The 14079-nt window shown below is 39.0% G+C and overlaps 1 protein-coding gene across 3 annotated transcripts in view; it reads right to left on the reverse strand.

Moving 5' to 3' along the window:
* The window catches only part of ascc3 (activating signal cointegrator 1 complex subunit 3), a 148443-nt gene that overhangs the window by 98303 nt on the left and 36061 nt on the right, over positions 1–14079 (reverse strand). For all 3 annotated transcript variants that reach the window (XM_018665694.2, XM_018665695.2, XM_051075770.1), the window contains exons 6-8: positions 12529–12724; positions 11769–11904; positions 10294–10419 (exon numbers count right to left, since the gene is read on the reverse strand). In XM_018665694.2, coding sequence (XP_018521210.1) covers positions 10294–10419; positions 11769–11904; positions 12529–12724 — 458 coding nt within the window. The remainder of the gene's footprint in view (positions 1–10293; positions 10420–11768; positions 11905–12528; positions 12725–14079) is intronic.

Below are 14079 nucleotides of genomic sequence, written 5' to 3' on the forward strand. Positions count from 1 at the left end.
CACAGGGCACAGGGCTGACCACTAGTGTAGTCAGTCATGGACATCCATGTTTATAGGACTGGCCCTGCTGTTGCTGCCCAGCAGGGGCGATTCTATTATTCAGTTCCTTGTGAAATAATGATGAGAAAAGAATGGTTTTCAAAAGTTTTCATTATTTTTAAAAGTAATACTTACATAGTAGGGCTGCATGATTATGAGCAGACTGATCACAACTGTAGAGATTACGATCACAATTTATCACAATTATTTATTGATTTCAGGGATCAAAACATTTTATTGAACTCTCACATTTAACTCAACAGAGCACTGTGTTTACGTTGTGCTTCATACCTGCTAATGTACAAATCTTTGCATCAAAAAAAGACTGGTCCTTATTCACACTGAATCTCCTAGAGGCAAAATAAAAAGAAAATTTTACCAAAATGTTTTACCCAAAACTAATACAACTGAGGACTGCTATATAGTCACATTAGTGCCCAGGCTGTGTTTCTCTCTCTCTCTCTCTCTCTCCCTCGCTCTTTCTTCTACTGTCACTTACTGCAGGGTTTATGCTCGAGGTTTCTGCCTCTTAAAAGGAAGTTTTTCCTTGCCACAGTGGCCTAGTGCTGCTCATGGTGGGATTTGTTGGGACGAAATAAGCTTAAATCTAGCTTATCAAAATAGAAAAACTAAATATAAATCTGGCACCAAAATGTAAAAAATAAGTAAGATACAATAACACTAATTTCATTATAAACTGAAAGAGTGCACACATATTTTTCAATGGCTGATGGATAAAAGATGACGTATTGTTGTGCTATTTGACAATACTGCCACTCAATCACTTGAACACTTGAATCTTTCAAAGAAGCCCTGAAGACTTGTGACTTCTACTTAGCAAGTCTAAGCAAGTACACAGAGCCACATGCGTGTGCTGTGGGGGAACCACATCAAAACTGGATTAGGAAATGCAATCAAGGTGGATTAATTATGGATGGAGGGCTGTTCAGTTCTGCCTCATCTTTGCAGGGCTATGCTTATACAGTGGCTGCTTCCTGCACAGGAGAGGAGAGGGTAAGCTGTCAACAGCCAGGAGAATCAAAGGATGAGGTGAGGGCGGTGATGGCAGAACATACTGGAGCAACAACAGCACCAAGATAGCTAACATGTTATCAGGTGAGACTGAAAGTAGATTTTCATCTGGCACCTCTATTTGAACGTTTGAATTGTATCAAACTTCCAATTTGAGTGGTGGATAAGAGACAAAAGGCCAGGGAAGTGGGGCATAATGGTTTAAATGATTATTTTACGTCATCAAAAAATAAAAAATAAAATAAATTGCTGCAATCCATCCAAGCTCATACCATACATTCGCAAACAATAGTCTTTGTTTGCCTCAGCTGCAGAACTGGGCCTCAACTTGAAACAAACATATATATATCAATTAATCTCAACTCTTCCTGGATGATTATTCATGTCAAAAGCTTTCCAGTGACTCAAAAGATATAATTCTGCTGGACTTTCAAAAGCTCAACACTGATTAAAAAGCACAGGAAAGCTGAAATCAGAGTCAGAATCAGAAATACATGGAATGAAATGAAACTGGCATAGAACCTGGCATGCCAATGGTATGCCATGTCTTACCCTCACAATGAAAATTATGCTGAATCAACATCTACAGATCAGCTACTTTGAATATAGAATGATTATTGTGTCAAACAGATTGGTTTGAGCTCCAAGTGCAGCTGAAACGCTCAGAGACTGTTCTTGCTGGGAAAAAAATGGAATGTGGCATGGTAATGTGCATGCAGCAGGTGTGAGCTGTTAACCTTCCTGAGTTAGTATTCCATTCTACGTCATGTGACCTACATTGATGTTACACACATTTTTTTCTGAGCCCTGACTACATCAACAGCAGAGTCCCTCAAAATGCTTCAGCCAACCTTGCTTTATTTATTCATGCTGGCTAGTACTTAAGACTGCCATCATTTCTGTACTGGATTATATTCAGTTCTTCTGTAGAAATGACTGCATGTGACACCTTAAACTTTTTGAATGAGGAATAAACAACACAGAGCAGAAAATCATTCAATAAGAAAGTTTTAAGTGTCAAGCAGCAGAAAGATATACAGTACAAAATGGGAGGGAAGAGACATCCATTACTTATGCCTTTCAACCCACCCACGCCTACAGTGGCTCTCCTGTAGCAGCTAAAGAGCAAAGCTTTCTGTGTTCCTTAATCCCTTCCCTCTACAGACTCTTTCCCCGTGGGAGCCGTCATTTTTCAGAATGTGTTAGCAGCTTGACTGGATTCCTATCAGTTACTAGTTCATAGGAAGTGCAGTTGTGTGTGCTGTCAAGGCTTCTGTCTATATTAGAGTTACAGTGTCCATTCTGCTGTTAGTATTATGAGGTACATCAGCAGTGTAGTAGTACTGGTGTACATTTCTGTACAAGTTTGGTCTATCAGTACTACTCAAGAGTGGCATTTGCTCTCACTCACAACACACTCAGTAACATATTTATTCAGATAAATTAGGAGGGCTTTTACCAAAGTGGCAAGTGAGGGGCGCCTAGACCCTGATTCATTAGTTAAAAAGCATTCTAATAAATTCCCCATTTTTAATGTTTCACAGAGCTATTAAAGGCGCACAGAAGCTTGCACAGCCCTATTTCCTATTACAGCTTTCAATAAATGACAATCACCGCTCTGTGTAAACGGGAAGGAGGGGGGGGGACATCAGACTTTTCAGCCTGCCTTTCAAAGCCTTCCTAATAGCACATAAAGACTTATTAGGCATTGTGTGCTGGCACTTTAGAGTAGTGAGGCACTTTGTTCCAGAATTGCCGAGGCTTAAGCTAATGAATAGAGCCACTGCTTGACTGAGGCTAATTCACATTGCTCAGCAGAAGAGGTTGCATATCAATCTATATCAGTTACACAGGGACTTTCAGAGATTAAAGGAAAACTGCTAGTGAGCTAGGGAGAAACTCTGGGCGGAAAAAAGAGATAAGGCTTTCAGAAAGTAAAAGAAGACAGAGATGGAGCCTCAAAGAAATTATGTAGTTTTAAGTCTTTTCAAGAGAAGTTAGGACAGGAATTTGGTAATGGTCGATTGTCTGATAGACAGCCCAAAAAATACAGTTTTCTGTTAACACTTTTCTTCCCCAGGCAATGAGATCCCTGGAGACATGCATCTCCTTGACCCATGTTTCCCCTAACATTGTTCACTAATCTCACCTTGAGGGGAAAAAAAAGAAAGAAAAAAAATAAGCAAACAAGATATTTGATTTATGTTATTTACCTAATCTGTGTACACTCTTTTTATTTCCTGTGTGGGATCTATACTGCGTTTGTTGTCATTTAAAGTCATGTTTCTCCTCTCCTCCTGTTTCAAGTGTGTGTATGTTGTGTAATGTTAAGCACAATAAAAGCTCCAACAAGCATTAGAAATCTCTCAAAAAAATTCTCTGTAATCCAAGAGTGCAGTGCCTCAATCTGACTATGTTTTCACATGTGTTAACTAATGGGAAACAGCAATAATGAGATACAAAAATGTTTTCTACGAACAGTTACTGCTCTGTGCCTTATGCTAATTTGAGTTCATCACTGTAGTCAAACTTAATATTGTGGAGGTAGACAAGAAAGCTTGAACATGTTCAAGGTTACAGCAACTAGCCACTGGATCAGGCCATCCCATCTGAGCCTCTAAAAGTGCAAGCCTATAAGTTCTTACAGGTAGTGGTGAATGCAAATACACAGCAATACTGACATGCCATATGGTTGTTGCTTGTTTAATGAATGCATTTTATCTCACAAGGACTGTGGATTTTGTCCCTCATCTCTGAGAGGGGGTTGTTTATGGCCAGTTTTAATTTCATATATATATATATATATATATATATATATATATATATATATATATATATATATGTGTGTGTGTGTGTGTGTGTGTGTGTGTGTGGGTGTGTGTGTATCCATTTCTTCCAACAGATCCCTGTAAATGTTAATGAACATCAATGTTGAAAATGTTAAATCAAAAAGTTTGGGTCAGCAGAATCTCATTTAATACTTTGGTGGTTTCAGGTTCTCAGCTATAAATTGTTGATAGAGAGAACACGTAACATTACAGTTTGCACATTAACAACACGTACAACATTATGTACAAGATGATTACAGGATGATGTGCATTCATAGTAAAGATTTTGACCAACTGTGCACACCATTTCACTCACAGTCTAGTGGAAACAGTGTGAAAAACAATTTGTAGGACATTTACCCCAGAAACAGTGCAGAAACACATTAAATGAAGGAGGATGCTACAGTAACTTTCATCTTTTTTTCTTGTTTTATACATTTGCCCAAAACAAGTAGTTTACATTGTGACTACTTAGTCCTCCAAAGCAACATAGGTGACTCTGGATGCATTTCTATATTTAAATGAGGCTGTAAATACATGATCATAGTTTGTTTGTGGGACATTTCCTGCACGCACATTTAGAACTTGTTCTATGCATGCTTGGGTACATGCGTCATGTCGCTTTGTGTACATTTGGACTTAAAATGACTACATCCCTAAAGTCCTGGATGTCTGACCTTCACGCAAAGATGTCTGCCTCCAAAAACAAAAAAGAAAGCCTAACCCTTATATATTATTAAGTTGCATCAGATGTGAGTCTGACCTGAGTGGTCTCTAAAAGCTCAACTTCAAACCACATTTTCTTTGACTGTGCCTTTTACCTTCCAAAGCTAGGTGGAACCAAAGGGTCTAACCTAAAACAAAGGAATCCATGGACATAAACTGTTATACATTTTACAGAAAATGCTGTTTGATTCTCTGTGGACACATTCCTGTGCCTAATGGAAGGATTGATGGTGAAATCCTCAAAGATCACCCTGATAAGGATTGAAATTGACAGGTATTAAAGAGACTTCAGCACTCACAATGGAACACACACACAAACACACCTGCGCCAGTATCATAAACTGTGAAAACAGCTAAAGGAACAGCATAGATGTGATTAAACCATCCTTTTATCAATTTGTCATGGCACAAGACACATGCACACACTTCTGTCCACGATCAGTTACACACACATTCATTCACCATAGCTAAATCTTGTTTATTATTAAAACCATTAGCATGAGTGACAGGAAGGTTAAAAGAGATGAGCAGTTAGCACTAGTTCCCTGAAGTGTGACAAAATGCTTCTGAGGTTTACAGATATCATATTTTATGGCCTTCATAAACAAAGGCCAAATTCTGAGAAGTAGCAGTGACCTTTTGCACTGCTGCATCTTCAGTCGTGATGCAGTAATGATGGATTACAAAGCCTACTTGGTGAGACAGGATAGGAGCAGACCCTTTCAAAGACAGTGATGTGTGTGGACTCTGCTGGAGTATTCTTCGTCCTCAAGCCATACCTCTTCCCCAAGGGCTGGATGAGAATGAATGAACTGCTTTTACAGTCTGGTGCCCTCTAATACGGCTCAGTGGTGGCTGGGTAAAGCCTGCTGGAGGCTAGGGGGAATGTATGCACCAGTATGAGTGTGGGTTTGTCAGTCAACGTGTCAGCTAGAATGACGGGTCATTGTGTCGGCTGTCACCTGGCTAAGAGCTACAGCACTTCCATTAAGACGGAACATCACTCACTGGCCATTACAGCCACAGTCTTCTCCTGTTCACAGAGATGGAGGATAATGGGGACTATACACCTAGGGCAACAGCAAATTCTCCTGGCAGCAGAACAGACATGCAGACAAGTCCTGTTGTACATACAGATGTACTTCAAAATGCAGAGACATGATATGCAGTAAGATCAGGAAGGTGTCTGATCAGTCCCAGATGAATTCTGCAGCAGGACAATGAGTCCATGAGTCCTCCACCCAAGAAGGGGATCATAGGAAATAGAGATCTGATTTAGGTTTTTTCTGATTACTCCAATTAGCATGAGGCTAATCCATGAATACAAATTACTCATGCCAGCATTCTCACTTTGTCTTTAGCACCTAAAACTTTTGCACAGTACCATACCTGTACTGTACGGTCACGCTGGCACGATACCAAAGTCAAAATGGCTCAGATGTTCCACAGTGAGTAACACTAGCAAATGTATTATTACACGCTGTTTTCAAGATTAACGTGTAATAAAAAGTAGGAGTTAATCAGCAATCAGCTTAACTTGTTGAAGAAAACCATGGCTTTTTAGAGGCATTTCAACTCAAGCAATTACACACATACCCCTAGAAGACAGGATCAACCAAGGAGCAAAAGCTTTCCTGCTGGGATTATGTGCAGTTTGGAGCTGAGAATGGGTCATGGGAAAGAGATGTATTTTCCGATTTAGGAAGTTTATCAAACTCAGTCCACTGCCATTTGAACACCTCGGGTCATTTGAAAACTACTGTTCCCCTTAAAAAAAATTGGGGGGACCAGGACAGAGCTCCAGCAGGATAAGCATTAATGCCAGCGTGTCACTGTTCATAATGACAAGGTTAGAAGGAACCAGGATATTTTGAAAATCCTCTTTAACTGTGTGGTGTTCTTGTGCAAGCAGGAGTTGCCATTCCAAGGTCACAATGAAAGAGTAGGCTCAGCAAATGGAATTACCTGGAGTTGCTGACTTTGGTGGTAGAATATGACAGCAACTTGCACACTCACCTCGCCATAGTAAGTAAACTAAGCACACAGCTCAGCTTTATCTTTTGACTTACAATATGACAACATCTTGCTAATGTTGCAGCAGCAGTGCATCTCAGTTGTCTCTGTCTTGCAATTACTCTGATCAACAATATTTTTATGATGGTGAAGAGCAACAAAAAAAATGGACTGGGAGGCATTTCGACCAAAGTATTGTTGGCTCACCAAAAATTTGTAGGTTTTGACATGAAAATAATATGTTGAATATAATAATCTGTTAAACATAAGTAGTGTAAAAACACAAAGTACTTCTTATTTATTGGAGCAATAGTCACAGCATTACATATTTGTGATATTATAACACAATACTTAAAAATGTGGATGCATGTCAGCATTTATATTTTATTTTCTGCCAATGTTGATCTGTAATTTTTTATCTGTGACAAGAACATCCTTGTGCCTGCATGGGTTCTCTCTGGGTACTCCAGCTTCCTCCCACAGTCCAAAGACTTGCAAGTTAGGTTAACTGGTGCCACTACAATTGCCTGTAGGTATCAATGTGAGTGTGAATGGTTGTTTGTCTATGTATGTCAGCCCTGTGATGGACTGGCGATATGTCCAGGGTGTACCCCGCCTCTCACCCAATATGAGCTGGGCCCGGAGCCTATCCCAGCGACTTATAGCAACATATACCATACGACATATACCAACCCCCCAGCGACCTTCAACAGAAAAGTGGTACAGATAATGAATGGATGGATAGATGGACAATGACATAGCGCAGAGAAAATTACCTGAGAAGTGTCCAAGTGTTTTTACTTTGCCAGGAAAACACACTGTATTCTTCACTATATACAGTTTAATTCCTTACATAGTGAGTAGGGAGAAGTGAAAAGGGAATGGTTTTGGACACATCGCTGGAGTCACTTGTGGTTGCTAGGCAACCTCATGGTGACAATAAGCTTCTAGCATGTCTCCTCTTTTCTCTTTCCTCTACCTTCAGCTAGAGTAGTCAATTCTTGGTGCTACCATGATTATTGTCCATAGACTTGTACAGTGAATAATAGTTTCATGATAAAGTAAAGTTTCAAGACAAAAAAGAAAATGGAGAGCTAAGTGTTTTATGCAAGCTGACACTCCCTTTGTGTATGGTCATAGTAATAATAGAACATTTGCCATGTAGGTTTGCTATTGTAGTTGCTAATAAATATGGATATATTCATTTTTTTCACTACCTCATCCTGCCCTCAGAAATTTCATTGTCAGTCTTCAAAACAAGTACTCGAACCCTTGAGTACAAACATATTCAAGCCTGGCATCATTCACAGATGAGTTCATGACTGGGAAAGGTAAATGGACAAGCAACAGAGACTACATTAGGGTAAAAGGAAGGTCACCAAAAATTATGACCTATACACCCATACTCCTATTAGGAGAGGAGTATACAACCAAGTCAAAGGTGAAATGGCTAGTTGAGAAGATTAATTCTAATGGACACAAAGCCATATTGACGGTCAAAATAAACACACAAAATCGCGTGGTGTGGTGGGAGCATCGTCTTGCCAGGGGAGGCCCAATTTGGGATGCTGTTGCCACTGGGGGGTGTGCTTGATCAGCAACAATATTGAGGTGGGTGGTATATGTCAAATTAACATCCAGATGAATATCAGAACCCAAGGTTTCTAAACCTAACATCATATTGTAATGAGATGATCGAGTTTATTAACTTCACCCGTCAGTGGTGAATGAATCCAATGTCCAACCATTCTGTAACTAGGGCTGGGTATAGGTACCGATACGATACCTTGACTTCAATATCGGTTCCTGAACAATACTTTTTTCAATTCCAATTTTATAAAATCAATTCTAACAAAGAAAATTACATTACATATTATTGTACAAATCTTGAGTTTTATTTTTCAGCTTTGGCATTTTTCCGCTCAAAGCAGTTTTCTAACATAAAAAATATACAACAAATAATTTTCAGTGCAAAACTGTTGCAAACAAGTGACAAGTCATTGTCTAATGTTCACTGCTGCATAAAAAGAACCTTTAAATCTTCATGCAGTTGAACACGGAGCAACTTTCTGCTCTTAAACTGATAATGTAACTGTAATGTTACAGCCGATCACCGGCAGCATTATCAGATCTTGATCATGTGATTAACTCCTTGGTATCGAAACTTGCCACCGAAAAACAAAGCATCTTTCGATACCGGATAGTATCGAAGCATTTCAGTCGGTGCCAAAAAAGAACCGAAGTTCAGTACCCAGCCCTATCTGTAACCCAAATCATTTTATTCAGTAAGTGTTTTCGAGCAATTCAATATCGGTCATAGAGCCATCTGATAATAAGATATTATCTAATAATAAGATAATATCTTATTATGCATAATAAGATATGTTATATCAATAACTGTTCTGTATCACCAGTCATTTATTCATAGTGCTAGAAACAATGTATTTCTTTTGTCTGATCAATTAATCACCTTTGTTTAAGATTTGTGAATGATGTGCTGACACATGTTTGTAGTCATTCATTGTTTCTTTCTTGTCAGTAATAGCACAATCAAGTTCCATATTTTTTTTAATAATCCTGCATTTTTGCCAGGCGGCACTGGTTAGCACTGTCACCTCACAGCAAGCAGACTCTGGGTTCAAACCCTGGTTCATCCGGGGCTTTTCTGTGTGGAGTTTGCATGTTCTTCTTGTGTCTACGTGGGTTTCTCTCTGGTTACTCCAGCTTCCTCCCACAGTTAGGTTAACTGCTGATTCTAAATTGCCCATAAGTGTAAATGTGAGTGGTTGTTTGTCTCTATATCAGCCCTGAGACAGACTGGTGATCTGTCCAGGGTGCACCCCGCCTCTCGCCCAATTTCAGCTGGGATTGGCTCGAGCCCTCCCATGACCCTTAATGACAGGTAGTATAGATAATGGATGGATGGATGGATGCATTTTTGCCTTGAAGAGTTTTGCACATTTTTGTGTCATTTTAGCCAACGGCAAGTTATTCATCTTAAGTTCAGTACAGTAATTAGTGTGCTTAATCTGGCATCAACCTGCATGAAAACCATGCCTTTGAAGTCCAGAGGCTGAGCAGCTGAGACACACCGGCAGCACTGTCGCCAGGCAATCATACAGTGGATTCGGAAGCACTCACCCCAAAGTCTGCCGCTGAAAAGCCTCCGGCTCCAGCCAATGCTGACACAGACCAACAAATGTCTCTAGCTAAGAACACAGCTCAAGTAGGCTAAACACCTGCTCATGACTGGTTTGATGCCAAAACAAGGAAAAAACAAGGAAACTTCATCTGTAAATCTTCATCTGTAACCACGTTAATTTGATCAACTTTACATCTTCATTTTATTATTTATTCACAGCTAGTGGACCGTCGTTTAATTTACCATATATAAATATAGACCCAGTCACTGTGTGTGTTTCTTTGCAATGGAGAATTGGATCCCTTAAATCAGAAGTTAAGGCTTCAGATATTAGACTGATTAAATTTACCGTATCAATATACTTAAAACTTGTTGGTACTGATATCAAATAAATCAATTTCACAGCTCCTCCACAAAGGCGGTGCCCTACTACAAGAAAGCCTTCGAATCCTATTTATGCATGTTTGCAACAAATACACACAAAAACAAACACAAGTACACAGTGGCTCCTACCTCATCTAGTTCAGAGATGTAGACAGGCTTTTCTTCAAAGCCGATAGGCATGGGTTCATTGGGTGGGATCTCCACTTCTTCATACATCTTATTGTTCTCTCTGCGAATTCCCTCAGGGAGCAGCATCTGAATGTCACACAAAAAAGTAAAGAAAATCCCAATGACCTCTACCATTCAACATACCTGGACACACTTGGAGAGATATGCAAAGTCACAAAGTATACTATTTGAATCCTATCCTACCCTATCCTGTATTCATATCTATAACTTTTAGATTTCCATATGTTTCATTCTTACTTGAGAATACAAAGCAGATCAATCACACTTTGAAGATCTTGTCAGTACTTGTTTTGAATATATAAATAAATCTGAAGTAATGCATGTTAACTGCCCAATTAAATAGAACACAACGTAACAAATGGCCACAGTGTATCAAAATTTCTGTAACAAAGCCAAAAAAAGATCCAATAATGCAAAAAATGATAAGTAAATGTTAACTATGATGCACGTAGTAAAAATGATTCAGCAATGTGATTGATGGTATGGCAGGATGTGTTTTTTGTAATTTTGTTATAGTTTGTGGTGCTGTGATATGTGATATGAAATATCATGAATACAGTATGTTATGTGGTACTTTGAGAGATTTAGTGTGGTGTAGTAAAGTGGGAGGGATTATATGGGCTAGAAAAAGCTGATAGCAGGGTGTGGAACGTCTTAAGGTTGAATAAACTCACATTTGGATTTCTGATCAATTTTGGACCAATTCACCAACTCTGGTCTTGTATCTCATTTTTGTTAGCACAAACAAACACACAAAGCATTCTGAATATAGAAATTGTAATAGGGCGACTGTTGTCTCTATCATTCCCACTCCACATACTGAATGCCAGCTCTTTTCTGTACATGGAGACCGCTTAACCACACAGACCCAGAGCCAACAGAATGAATTACCACTCATGACTGCAAAGTTGCTCAGCAAAGTTACATTTTGTTGCTGATAATGTATACTATGCAGGAGACAGAATTCCAATGCATTTGGTCAACCATGATGATTGAGAGGGATTACTTTTGTATGAGTTTATACATTGTTCCCTCCCTATGCAGTGCATTAGGGAAGTATTTAGACCCCTTCATTTTTTTCACATTTTGTTAGGTTGCAGCCTTATGCTAAAATTAAAGAATATATATGTTTCCTTCATAAAGTAAAGGGTCTTAATACGTTAATGTGATATTTCAGTTTTTCCTTTTTAGTAAATAAATGTTATCATGCCGTGTCTACAGCCCCTCTGGGTGTGATGGTGAAATCATCTATGTAGCAGAGACAAATCAATGAACCCTCATCTAAATTAGTCAAAATTCTGAAAGGAGGAGAATCCTCTCACATCACTTGAACTAAAGAGCTTTCTCTTTCTGAATATTTCATATTATATTGTGCTGACTATCCAAGGTTAAAGATGTAATACAATAAGCCTCACCCTGGCTCCTCCAACAAACGCTGGCATCTTTGTGGCCTCTGCATAGATGTCGTAGACATTGGGATATTGAATACGTTCATACACTCTTTCCCTGCTCAGAACAGGTTCACGTCGCGCGGTCAGAAGGGCCTGCTCCCTGTAAACACAAGACACATTTCACATGAAAAATTCAGAGAGAATGGTTACTGTTAATAAATAGTGCTTGTTGCCGTACAGCAAATTAGATATTAAAGATGAGGAGCAAGAGGGAAGTGAGACTTTTTAAAGTAAAGACAAAACTACAACACCAATGTCATCTGAACATGTTAACAATGGACCAAAAATGAGCAACCACTTGGATCCATACATGAATCCTCATCTCCATCCATATTTTTGCTTTAAAAATAAATAGTTCAGTTTATGGATGATTCAGATGAAGAGGCAAAGATATGAGGCATTATGTTCCTTCCTTAAGTGGCTTACCTCTCTACTAATCTTTTCCTGCATACTGTGCTGGATTTGGCCATGGTAAGTTTTAATTAAACAGATCACTGCTCTTTTTTTCATCCTCAAATTAAACTTTCAGGAAAATCCTCTACAATAAAAGATGTGGCAAACTGCAGGAGTGTTGTGCTTTTTTAAAGCTCCAGCCAAGTTGTCATGAAAAATGCAGAAGCTTGTCAGTTTTAGTGTGGATACCTGAGAGCACAGGTGGAGATGGATAGACAGAGAACATGAGGGAGGGAAAAATACCAAGAGAAAGTCTGGAGAGATAATATACCTTTGGGCTCTCATCTCTCTGGGGTCAAAGGTCATAACAGCATCTGAAGCATCACTGTCATCTGTTCCTTTGCCTCTCTTCCTCTCTTTCTTCTCCTCCCTGCGGTACATCTTCATCATCTGTTTTTCCTGCTCTGACTGGATGGTCACCTGGCACCCATAGATGGGCTTGGTCATTTCAACTTTTTGGCTCACATCTAGAGACAATACAAGCACAGACATCTCATAAATAAAAGGCAAAATGCTACAACATTAAATGTTTTCTGTAAATAATCAGATTCTGTTAAATGGATAAGATTGATAGACACCTGACCGCAAGATACTATAATTTAAAAAAATGCAAACAAGTTAACCCAAGACATACATTGGAAACAGCAATACAAACACCATATTACTGTTAACTGATCAGTGCAAAAATAACTCTCTTAGCTTTATCATATGTCCATGGCAATGAACTGTTTTCCTACTGAAGAGAGCTACAGACCAAGAAAAGAATGACACTTTGTAAGAATTTAAGACTTAATACTACATTCAACAATTATGCACTTTGAATTGTATAACGTATTGGCATTCATCGCAAACCATTGTTAATTCAGTATGAAGTGGTCTTTATACTGCATCTGAACTGCCTGTCAGTCAGGTAGTTCACCCACATCTTTCTGACACTGGATGGAGGAAGTGTGTCCGACCATTGAGGCCACGTTTAAATGACAGTTGTTGTTTTTGGAGTTACATGAGGCCAAGTGTAAATGGTTGTTAAATCTCCTGGGAGGGAATGAAAGGACAGCATTGTAGGTGGGGGATAAGTGGTGTTGTAGACCTCCTCCTCTGTTGAGGGACAGTTTATCTACGTGCGTGAATAGCCTCCTTCATCCGTCTTTCAAACCACCTGTCCGAGTCTTGACCTGAGGAGTTCACCTTCCTGAGTTTAACCACACATTTGTCTTGAATCTTGACGTGGATTTCTTTACAATTCTTTTTGTTTTTTGGTTGTTTTGTCACACCTGGTATGTGTACAACTTACTGCAAGTGTCATGAGGGAAAAAAATAAATCATTTGTACACACACCTGATGGGACTGAAACAAGTCATGCACTAATTTGTAATTGGAGCTCTCATATTATTTGATTAAATGAATAACTGAATAACTAAATTCATGATTGGACAAATTAGAATTCATGTTTAAAACATATGTCATGTTATCATAGCATTTGAAAGTGACGTTAATTGTCAGTTTGGGAGGTGCACAAAAGAGTATCTGTGGTAGGCCAGCAGGTGTGTTTTAGTGCCGAGATGCCCACAAATGCAGAATTCATTCCATGTTAATATTGTAAGTATGGCTACTATTGTAAGGTTATTGCATTCATATCCTTATTTCTAGATTATATCAAACCTAATTTGGTATCACTGTACTGTCATTTCTAGTTACTTACTGGCTGACAAATGTACCAATACAAATATATCTAGAGCGAAAAAAGCTATCTCACTCTAGATGCTACACTGAACACACTTTCAGGGCTGACAAGCTTTGTTTCCATCAGATCATGCACATA

Source organism: Lates calcarifer, linkage group LG15 (assembly GCF_001640805.2).
Source record: "Lates calcarifer isolate ASB-BC8 linkage group LG15, TLL_Latcal_v3, whole genome shotgun sequence".
In the NCBI taxonomy this organism is placed as follows: domain Eukaryota; kingdom Metazoa; phylum Chordata; class Actinopteri; family Centropomidae; genus Lates; species Lates calcarifer.